This window comes from Urocampus carinirostris, chromosome 2 (assembly GCF_059441175.1).
Source record: "Urocampus carinirostris isolate Australia breed hairy pipefish chromosome 2, RoL_Ucar_1.0, whole genome shotgun sequence".
NCBI lineage: Eukaryota > Metazoa > Chordata > Actinopteri > Syngnathiformes > Syngnathidae > Urocampus > Urocampus carinirostris.
In genome coordinates, this window is record NC_142350.1 from 21,249,833 (window position 1) to 21,261,516 (window position 11,684).

Genomic DNA, 11,684 nt, shown 5'->3' on the forward strand with positions numbered 1-11,684 from the left:
TTGTATTTGATACGCAGGGCTGAACATGTCAGAGAGTCAGAATTTGCACCCGCCTCAGCTGGGCACCAACAGCAGCTCGGTGGCCATCGCCATTCTGGTGCCTTTTTTCGCCCTCATTTTTACTGGCTTTGGATTTTATCTCTACAAACAAAGGTTTGGACTGGAGAACATGCTCAGAAAATGACAAAAATGCGTGAAAAACAGGGTTCCTGCGAGGCCTTAGAAACTTCAAAAAGCTTAAATCTGAATAACCACAAATCAAGGCTTTAAAAAGTCTCAAATTTTACCAGTCTTAAATTTAATTCTCAAATATCTTAATCTTCCCCTGTCTTGTATGCGTGATAGAGCGATTAATTGTATAATGAGTAAACTAACCAAAGTACGGCACATTGGTCCGTAAAATTGTTTTAATTTTCCCCGACTTTATCTATCTCTGAACGATAAATTCAATGTGTCGGTCTGAAAATACAGATTTCTGCGCTTTCGAAAATGCATCTTTAGGTACAGTCAGTTTCTGACCGATTTTGTTGTTGGAGTACTGTTACTTTGGTTTGGGAACTAACACTTGTCCTTGTCTTACGCAGTTATTCTTAGTTATACTGACAGATTATGCTGCATTATTTCATACATTTATGCCAAAATGGGTGCAAGATTGGTCTTAAATTTTATTAGATGCGGTCTTGAAAATGTCCTAAAAATTCTTGAATTTGAAAGGGAAAAACCCTGGGGGAACCCAATGTTGGAGTGCAACACATTTGTATTGATTTTTGTACTTACTTTTTTTTTGATATACCTTTATTGTTTTAATTTGAATTTAGTTTAGCTAACGCATCAAACCTTTTATGGGGAAAGGACTGTCTCAAAAGTATCCAGACAAATACACGTGTTTTTAAAATGTTGACACAGTTCCTCAGATATGTTTAATGTTAGTTCTTTCTTTGTTTAGTTGAGCTAGTATTGCACTCAAACTCACCGACAGTCAAACCCTCAGTAATATTTTGCTTACTCAATATTCTATAACATTTGATTCTAAAACAGAGACTATACTTTTACAAAAATTGATGAACTTGACAAAAGTATGTCTTTCTACTGAAAACTACATATAAATCTAATATAATTTAAAATTTATTTTGAACATACATGTGTTACTTCTATAAGTAAAAGTAGAAACAAGTGGGTAAAAAAGAGAACAGCATGACTTAGATCTAAACTTTGTTGTCTATCACTCAAACTTGGATATTTTGAAAAATGAAATTATTACGACATTGAGATAAAGGAGATTACACATTTTTACAATTACACAGTTATGTGGAGAGTCAAAGTAAATTACATGTTTAATAATAGTATATAAAAATGCATACTCCTTGGTATTTAAACTAAATGTATAAGTTAAAAGTACAAAAGTATTTTATAATAGATAACATATATGATACAGTATGTGTGTATATATATATATATATATATATATATATATATATATATATATATATATATATATATATATATATATATATATATATATATATATGATATGTACACATATAAATAATATGATATAATATATAGTATAATATATGGTATTTCCTTAACTTCCAAGAGGCTCATAGAGCTGTTTTGTTTGCGAACGACACAAGTCTGTTGCCATCGCATCCACGAATGTCAACAGCACTTGTGGCTCACCGTTTTTTACGATTTAGCCCTCTTTTGACTTTTATTTTGGCGCATCAGTAACTGCTATCTAACTATACGGTAGTGGCTATTTGGAATGGTGATATGAAGGGAAAAGACGTGATGTAAACAACTCTGAGGATAGCGGAAAAACGGCAATGCTGGAAACGGCGTCAGGTTTGCGGGGGCACGCCACTGTTGGCATTCTACAGCCAAAGTAACAAACTCACTTTTCACCGTCAGTAACGATAACGTTGTTGGAACGGGAGAAAGAACTATTTGTAGATTACCCCGTTACTGAAAAAACAAGTGTTATTTATAGCTGCGTTATTCCCAACACTGCTTAAGAGATGCAATTGGCATAATGGATGGGCAACGAAACCTCCACTCACCAAGACAAAATAAAAAATTAAAAATGTGGTTCACTCAAGATGGAGTGGCTGTCATAGTATGTGTAAATAGAAAACCAAGCAGTAAAACTAGGTGATTATTTCTTTTTCAAGGGAGAAAGGTGTCTCCAAAACATGCAAGGAAGCCAAAGTAATAAGAGGGAACAGTTTGCACTGAATGGAAGTTGGACTATTGGGCTTAGAACCTTGCCGGTTCCACCGCATCCCACCGCGCAGCAAGAAATTAGCGTCATAAAATGTAGTGCTTATATTCTTGAGGTAATTGATATTCGTTTTAACTCATCTGCTTCTACAACTGCTGTCCGCTCTGGTAGTTTTGCCGCAACGTGCATAGGGTCAATAGGCATGGTAAATCAGTGTGTCTTGAACAGTGTTGGGCACGGTACTTTACACAGGTAATTCGTTATCGGTACTCACTACTTCTTCCAAAATCTAACTAAGCTAGTAACTATATTACTTTATTGTAATGATAACCAGTTACCAGGGAAAGCAGATATTTCCATTAGTTTAAAAGAATAAGCTGTATGTCAAATAATCTCTGCTGTGCCGTCTTTGACCAGAGTTTTCTTGTATGATGGGAATCCCAACTGTTTTTAAGGAACCGAGAAACAGCTCTTCAGGTTGTTTTTGTTGCTTCAATTCCTTCAAACCAGTTTTAATCTTTTTTATGCTCAACAAATTTAAAGTCAACAACACGGAATCCCGCCAAAAATGCATAATGACCAACCACAAGGATAAAAAGGTGTCCCTAAGGGAACCAGCTGTTGATTGGTGGGGAGCTGGATCCCCTAGATCAGTTCTAAGAGCCAGCTCGTAGAGACGGTTCGCAGCAGAGGCTCCCAACGGATCCTGAGACTGCCTTCATGGAGCCGCTAGGGTTCGATTCAACCCAGGTTAAGAATCCCTGATTTAGATGTAAAATGGGGGATTGACGTCTCAAATCCATCTATGTCACTAAATGCGTTTAACTCATTAACATTCAGAAGAATTCCCGTCCATTCACGCATCTTTGTTAGTCTATTCTTTGTCTTAACGCTCTGTCATATGATCTCTAACACAACAGAACCACACCGAAGACCCAATACACAGGCTGCTCAGTCCACGAGAACAACAATGGGCAGGCCGCCTTCGAGAACCCCATGTACAACACCAGCGCCAAGGCGGTGGAGGGCAAGGCGGTCCGCTTCGACCCAAATCTCAACACGGTCTGCACCATGGTCTGAGTGAGCTGGACAGGACATCCCAAAGGAAAACGTTTTTCAACACAGGGAGGAATTGAGGGGGGTCACCTGTACTCTTAAGAGGAGTAGTGTCAAGATGGAGTCCTGGTTCTAGAGGAGCAGATGAAAGGAGGAGGAAGGCTGACTGGTAGAAAGCTTTAAGCGCTCCTCTGTATTTCCGGCACCCCGAAAGGCTGAGGAGACACGGACAACCCTGGACTGAACTGAAAGTCGATTAAGCGATTCGGTGGCGGGGTCAAAATCTTCGAATCTGCATATCGGAGTCATTTGCCGAATGTCTCAAGATAACTTAACTTCCAAATGGACTCCGGCGACGAAAAAAACATTTGTTCTGGCTGTGGCACTAAAGCACACGAGACAGAAAACGCTTTCTGTCTGACCCCTTTGGGGAAAAGGGCCACGACGGAGAACTTTTAACTGGGACCCCGACCGGGTGGGCCGCCGGCGCTACGGCGTCACCGTGATCCTGCACTCCGCGAGTGCTTTCTTCTTTATTTGTTACTACTGCAGAATCTTCTGATCTGTAAATCTATTGCGGATATACAGTGCCTTGCAAAAGTGTTGCCCCCCCAACCCCAAGAATCTTTTGACATATTGCCATATTTCAGGCTTCGAACTTGTAGATTTTTGAAAAGACTCAAATGTTTTCGAAGAATCAGCAACATTTGAGAAACTATCTTGAAAGCGTTCAACATTTTATAATCTGCTATCAAATAAAACATTTAAAAGTAGGTGTTGCTAAAATATTGGCCCCTTTTGTGCTGATACTTTATACAAGCTGCTTTTCCTACGATCACAGCCACAAGCCTTTTTGGGTAGGTCAATAAGTTTTGCACATCTTGAAATGGAAATAGGGGCAAACCGTAAACCAATCAGGACGGCTGAGTGGCTAGCGCATCCGCGGATCAGTTCTTAGGTCATGGGATCAAATCCAGCTACCAGCCTTCTGGTGTTGAGTTTTCATGTTCTCCCCGTGCTTTCGTGGGTTTCCTCCGGGTACTCCGGTTTCCTCCCACATTCCAAAAACATGCATGTCAGGTTAATTGGCCGGTTCAAATTGTCCCTAGGTATAAATGAACGAGTCAGTTCTCTGTCTCTGTGTGCCTTGTGACTGGCTGGCAACCAGTTCAGGGTGTCCCCTGCCCACAGCCCAAAACATAGCTGGGGTGGTCTCCAACACTCCCCCAACCCTACTGGGCATAAGCGGTGCAGATAATGAAAGGATGGAAATAGAAATATTTGCCCATTTTCCTCCTACTAAACAGCTCAAATTCCTTAAGGTTTAATTGCAATCATTTGTGCACAGCATTTTCCAGATCTTTCCACTAATGCTCTATAGGGTTGAGGTCCAATAAGATAATGGAACTCTTGGTTGTTTTTCTGAATAGTTTTCTCCTTGTTTTGGCAGAAAGTTTAGAGGGAGGGCCAGGTCTTTGTAGGTTTGCAGCGGTTTTATGTTCTCTCCATTTTGATATTATTGCTCGCACAGTGGTTCGGGAGATGTGTTAATGTTACAAAACATTCTTGTATCCGATTCCTGCTTTGAACTTTTTCACAACTGGTAAATGGTCTGCATTTATCTAGCGTTTTTCAAGTCATTGAAGACCTAACACGCTTTACAATGGTCTTCACATTTACACATTTATACACTGATAGCGGCGTCAGCCATGAAAGGCACCTACCGGATTGTCGGGAGCATTAGGAGTTCAGTGACTTGCCTAAGGACACATTTAACTCGGAGGAGCCGAGAATTGAGCGTGCGACCTCTCGGACCTCTCACAGACCTCTTAGCTCATAACAGGGCAGGTGCATTAAAACTGAGACTTAATGACTCACATTTCAACTCGGTTTGTCATTGTTATGTCATTTAGGTCAACTTTGGATATTTTAGAAGCCATCAGGGAACTTATGTAATAAGTTGGCTGAGCTGAGAAAACTGGGGCCATTTTTTTTGCAACACCTACTTTTCAGTAAATATAATATAAAATGTTGTTGATTCTTCTTTGAGCTTTAAGTTTAAAGCCTGAAATGTGGAATTATAACACAAAGTTATTGGGGGGCTAATACTTTCCCTGGGCACTGTAAATCGATTGCGGATATATATCAATATATATATATATTCGGGAAACAGTCGCCAACTCTATTTTTGTGCGATAGATGTGCCACGAGGGGGCGTGGCCGAGAAGGATCATACCAGATTATCACGGCGGGTTTTCAAAAAATATATAAATATCTGGCCGAAAATGTTTTTACGCACACTTTCATTTTTTTTATTTTCTTGCTTGTCGTAATGAGGTTTAATTCGAGTGAGCTGCTGCATGCACACGACTTTTGTGTTCGAGTACATATTTGACACACGGAATCACAGTAGCATATTACCACTGTTTCTTTTTTGTTCTGTTTTTTTTAATCGTTTTTTGTTTTTGTGTTGTGTACTTCTTGTTGCATTGAGGATGTTGAGGAAGTGCTGCCCCATGACATGTTGAGCCCCTTTGACACTGCCCACTATTTATCCTCCCTTTTAATTGGAAATCGCCACTGTTTTTCCAGTGTCTACACAAAGAATATTGTTCTGTTGTAAGGTTATTTCACTAGTGTGTACTATTTGCTTTACCTGCACTGATAATTTATTTCATTTTTATTTTTTTATTATTTTTCTTTACTTGTTTTTTCATTTTTTAATTTTTTTTGTGAATTAAAACAAATCAATATGGCGGATGATTTGGCTCATTCTAAGTACTGTTCTCGTTTTGCATAAGTTTTATATTAAATCAATAAGATATTTATCATAGTTTGGTCAGTTGGATAGATCCCTTAACCACTGGGGTCGTAGGGTTACCACTTCCTGTGGTGTGTCCTGGGCAACTACAGCCTGGTGGCACCCATCCCTCTCCAGACCAATTATTAAATAAACGATATTAAATATTAAAAACATGTTTGTTTATTCATTTGCCCAATTAACATTTTAAATTATGAAAGACAGACACGATGCAAATTATTATGTAGCATTTTTCTTTCATAAAATAATAGTTTATCAGAGGCCACTGTGTAATATGTGACCCTTAGATGTCGCTGTAGTGCAACCGAAAAATTAGTTCTGCAAAGTCCAAGGATATATACAAACTATACAGACTCAAACTGACTAAAACGCACCATTTTTTTGCCCAGCCTCCCACAGGGTTGTTTTGGTTTTTTAGCAGCAAGATGGTGTACATGCAAATCAGCTCCTTCTAACCTCGTGTTATGTGAAATAAATTGATATTTCTCAACCTTCTGGTTTTTAAAAAATGCACTTTTAAATGATAGTTGATGTATTGTGCTTATTATTTAAATCAATATTGCTTTGTTTTATTTTTGATGAATTGTGTTTTTTACTCCTAGGAGTCTCTAAATGGTACAGAATGTCCCTTTAAAACAAAGTAACAGGACATATTTTTAAAATGAGTCAAATTGCCTGCTGGTGGAAAATGTGTCATTTTAGATACATTTTTCGGGAGATTTTTTATATAATTTATTTATATTCATTTTAAGCCAATTGTGGTCCATCCAGCATTTTTGTGTGATCTGGTAGCAGGACTTTTATTTTTAATTTTTTTTGTTTGTTTCCTCTTATTTATTTATTTTCTCCAGTAGAAAAAATAGAGTGGGTACGTTTAGGAAATCACTCCTTTAAAAAGTTCCTCACAATTGGATGTTTTATATTGGGTTTTCATTTTTATTTTTGAAACTACTTTTTAAGTGGCATAATTATCTTTGTTTTGGGGTTCGTACAGGTCTTGAAATTCTTAAAAATGCTTGAATTTTAATGTTGAAAGGATTGAAAGGTGCTTGAATTCTGGGTGCCTGTAAATACATTCGTCCCGTGTTTCCTAAGTCTGCTTAACAATGATGGCTTCTCTTTGCCATTGCATTTCTTCCCTCGTGATTAACGGCAGCTGAAATTAGCTTGTATGGCATTTTCTTATGAAGCAGCATTGCCCTCTGCAGGTCACGCCCAAGAGGACAGGTGCATGCTACACGGAAGAATTATATATCAATTATGAAGATGTATTTCAAGCCACACATAAAATGAAACTAGCGTTTGCCGATGGTAAATTGTAATGGGAAAAATGTCCTGCAACTTATAATATAAGCTCCACATTACCGTCATTTTACCCTTAATCTATATGGGAAGGGATTTGTATTATTTGGATCCAGAAATATTTTTGCTGTCTGAGATCTAGAGATCCAGTGTCTTACTAAATGTACTAATCGCCTACGTAAATCATAGATATATTTGTGGCTCTGCGAAATACATGATTTACACTGGATTTTTTATTTTAGTGGTACTGGAGAAATGACCAGATTGGCTTTAAAAGTCCTTAAAGAGTGCTTAAATTGGGTCACCAAGAAAGTGTACGAACCCTGTTCTTTTGTTCTTTTGGTTCTGTGTCATCACCTGAAGATGTTACACATCCACAAAAAAAAAGATTCTGTTCCCATTTCACTTTATCCGCATTGATTTGGAGCATTTGGAGCGATAGTCGTCATTTGAGCATTGTGTTGTGGTGGTTTAGGTTGTGTTTTTCACAATGAATCTGACACAGTGCCTATCCCAAAAAAAACCACAGAAAAAACTGAACATAAAAAAAAAACACTTGCTTTGGGAATCTGCCTTCCTCACAAACACATCCACATTCAACCTACTCCCAAGCTTTTCCCAGTGACTGCAATAAATCGGGAGACCGAAGCCCTCTTTCGCTCCCACATTGGCGGACACTGAAAGACTGATCGAGAAAATAGAAAAAAGGTTAAAAAAATATATCTATACCTAACTAAAGTGTTTTGTACAGAAATATATTTTTATGATGAGATTATTTGTAAAATGTAATGAATCTATTATGTAAATTTTCAATGCAATGTAAGATTAAAAAAAGGGTTACTTGCTTTTGTAATGGGTGTCTTTTTATTTGTGTTCTGGGGAAAGGGGTCTTGCGCCAAAAGAAAGAAATACAGGGGGGGGGAGAAGGGGAGAGAAAAGAGGAAGACATATATATATATATATATATATATATATATATATATATATATATATATATATATATATATATATATATATATATATATATATATATATATATATATATATATATATATATATATATATATATGTGTGTGTGTGTGTGTGTATAGCAAATATGTGTGGTAAAAAAATCATTCTAACAAACAATTTATTGACCAATTGAATTGAAGAGCTGAGTTTATTCTTTTCAAAACTCGTCTCGCCTTTTTGGAGCATCACATACGTTTTTAGATCATTGTGTTAGGAAAACGGATGAAAAACCTTGATTAGTTATTCCGAAGGGTGGCTACACACACTTTAGGTGAATTATTTTGGATTGTTCAATATACTTAAATTAAGACACACCTACGCTTGGATTTAGGGACTTTTCTTTTACTAATTGTCTACTGAAGAAGCTTGAATAGAACACAAAACAATAAGAAGACAATAGAACAAAACAAAACTAGGAGTTGAGAACTTAAACTGGCACCATTTGAATGGGCAACAACATTGGCTTGATTATCACGTTATTGTATTTTGATAAGAGTTCCCTCTTTTACGTCATACCAAAACCTAGCAACAATGAGATGTTCTGCGAAGTTCTGAGTCGATGACGATGATGGCCCGGTCTTTATGTCCTCGGCTCAAGAGTGATGAAGAATCCTGGTAGGCCTGGTGCGAGGACCACAGGGCAGAGGTTGACTGCTGGTGGCTTGAGGCTTCTCTGAGTTTGCTGGCTTTGTCCCACCGGTTTGGCCGCTAGCATGATTAAGCTTGGCTGCTGACCTGGCATGGTTCTCTAGCTGCTTCTTGAGCTGAGACTTGGTCAGGACCGGCCAGGATTTTAATCCAGTTCCTCTTGTTAGGATATGCGCTCTTTCCTTGTTGCTGGCCAAATTCACTGCCCTTGCAAGGTAGGACGTGTAAGAGCTCTGGGTTTCGGTCTCCTGGGAGGGGCCGACCCCCCTGTGGTTGAGTTGTCCGGGAGACCTTTGATGCGGACATGAATATAATGCCTCCCGCCGCAATCTCACATTCCAGCAGTATCAGTCAGATAATATATGTATGTGATTGACTTAAAACATAGTAGTTATTTACTTCATATTTTTTGACAGTGTTTGATCATTTTCTGACATTGCAAAATGTAATTCTGACCAAACGTTGAATACTCTACATACATATGTAAATAAATGAGGGAGGGAGAGAGAGAGAGAGAGAGAGAGAGAGAGAGAGAGAGAGAGAGAGAGAGAGACGGGGAGGGGGGCAGGACACGACAGCTGAGTACATCCGTCCTACAATTCTAAAATCATGGGTTCAAATTCAGCTACTTGCCTTCCTGTGTAGTTTGCATGCTCTCCCCGTGCTTGCGTGAGTTTCCTTTAGGCAATCCAGTTTCCATTCATTCATACATAGAGAGGAAGATACAAAGATTAGAAAAGAGAATGAAAGACAGAGAAAAAAGCAGGGAAAGAGAATATGAGAGAGCAATAAAGAGAGAGAGAGAGAGAGAAAGAAAGCACAAACGAAAGAAAAAGACAGATAGAAAGATGAAAAGAAAGAACATGGGAGAAAGATGGATAAATAGAAAGGTTGAGAAAGAGAAAGGAAGGAAGATAGAAAAAGAGGGGGAATGCGATGGAGAGTGAAAAAAATAGAGAGCAAAATGAAGAGAGAAGAAAATAAGAGGGAGTGAAAGATAGACACAGGATGAAAGACATAAAGAGAGCGAGAGAAGATAGAATACAAAAAGATGGATAGAAAGATACAATGACAAAGAAAAATAGGGAATGAGACTGGGAGAGAGAGGAATACAGGGAGAACAAGGGTAAAATACAGATGGAGCGATGGAAAGAGAAAACATGAGAGTATGAGGAAGAGCGAGACAGAATAAGGGAAGGATGGATTAAAAAAGTGAGGGGAAACATGAGGAAGAAGAGAACAAGAGAGAGAAAGTGGAACAATGAGAAAGTGAGCGGGAGAGAGAAACAAAATACAGGCACAGTTGCTTTGGGAGTGGTGCCTGGCTTTCGCGACATCAAGTGGATACAGTTTGAAGTGCAACTCATTTTTCTCGTGTTCTTCTCTCAGCAATGTCAATTAAATATATCGACGTTTTAGCACAACCGCAACTTAACTATGAAATACAAGAGTTTTTTCGTTTGTTTGTTTTTAAGTTAAATGCAAATAACATTAATCCTGAGAAACACCGGACTACAAAAATGATTAAATGGATAGCAATGTAAACTCTTTATAAACGTAATACATTTAAAGTCAACAACCTAGAATCCCTGAAGAAAACTGCGTATTGAACAATCACAATAGAGAAAAGAAGCGTCTCGAAGAGAACCGGCTCCTGATTAGCGGGGAGACTGTTATGCCGAGAAATGCACCCCTGCCGAGATTTGCTTAGCTACTACAACCACTTTTACCTCGTTCTATCTCACTTTTATCTCACTTTTTGGGAATGTAACGGCGAACATATAACCAAAACCACTTCGTCTTGCATTTGTCGGGAACGTAATACAACTTAAACTATTCCATCTTTGTATTTGTTGTGAACGTAATCGAACGGTAATGCACACCGTATATAAATCACTTTTGAGAACTGTTATGCACTTTACCATAAAGCTTATTATGCCGAAATAAGCTTTATGGTAGAGTGCATAACAGTTTCATTACGAGCGATTTGAATAGAAAAGGGCAAAATAAACATGTTACCTGCTCAAAAGTGATTTATATACGGTGTGCATTACCGTTCGATTAGATTCACAACAAATACAAAGACGGAACGGTTTAAGTTGTATTACATTCCCAACAAATGCAAGACAAAGTGGTTTTGGTTATATGTCCGCTATTACATTCCTGAAAAGTGATACAAAAGTGAGATAAAACCAGGTCAAAGTGGTTATAGTAGCCAGGGGATGCAAATCTCGGCAGGGATGCATTTCTCGGCATAACAACGGCTCTTAAAATCATTTTGTTTCTGAGCGGTAAAACACTTTCCTTCTTTGACCCGGGCAGCTTTTCGTCTCTTCTCTACTACGTGAGCATAAATGTTGAAGACAAGGCGCGAAAAAGGTTGGTCATTTTCACTTTCTTTCTTAAACATGTGCCAGTTGCTGTGGCGTGCGAACGACATGTCTGTTATTATGTGTGTTAATGTGTTAGTTGCTGTCTAAATTTGCCTAAATTAAGCTAATGCTCGACAGGTGATCTTTGGTGTCAATAAAACTTTTTTATCCTTCTTAATTATTGTTATTTTTAAACCACCAAATCTCTCAGGAAACATTAAATTACTGTTTTAAGAAGAGAAAGGTTGTTAAC

The 11,684-nt window shown here is 38.2% G+C and overlaps 1 protein-coding gene across 2 annotated transcripts in view; it reads left to right on the forward strand.

Moving 5' to 3' along the window:
- Positions 1-8,253, forward strand: part of csmd3b (CUB and Sushi multiple domains 3b) — a 493,867-nt gene extending 485,614 nt beyond the window's left edge. For both annotated transcript variants that reach the window (XM_088329348.1, XM_088329349.1), the window contains exons 71-72: positions 18-153; positions 3,142-8,253. In XM_088329348.1, coding sequence (XP_088185474.1) covers positions 18-153; positions 3,142-3,301 — 296 coding nt within the window. In that variant the 3' untranslated portion in view covers positions 3,302-8,253. The remainder of the gene's footprint in view (positions 1-17; positions 154-3,141) is intronic.
- The last annotated feature ends 3,431 nt before the right edge of the window (positions 8,254-11,684 follow it).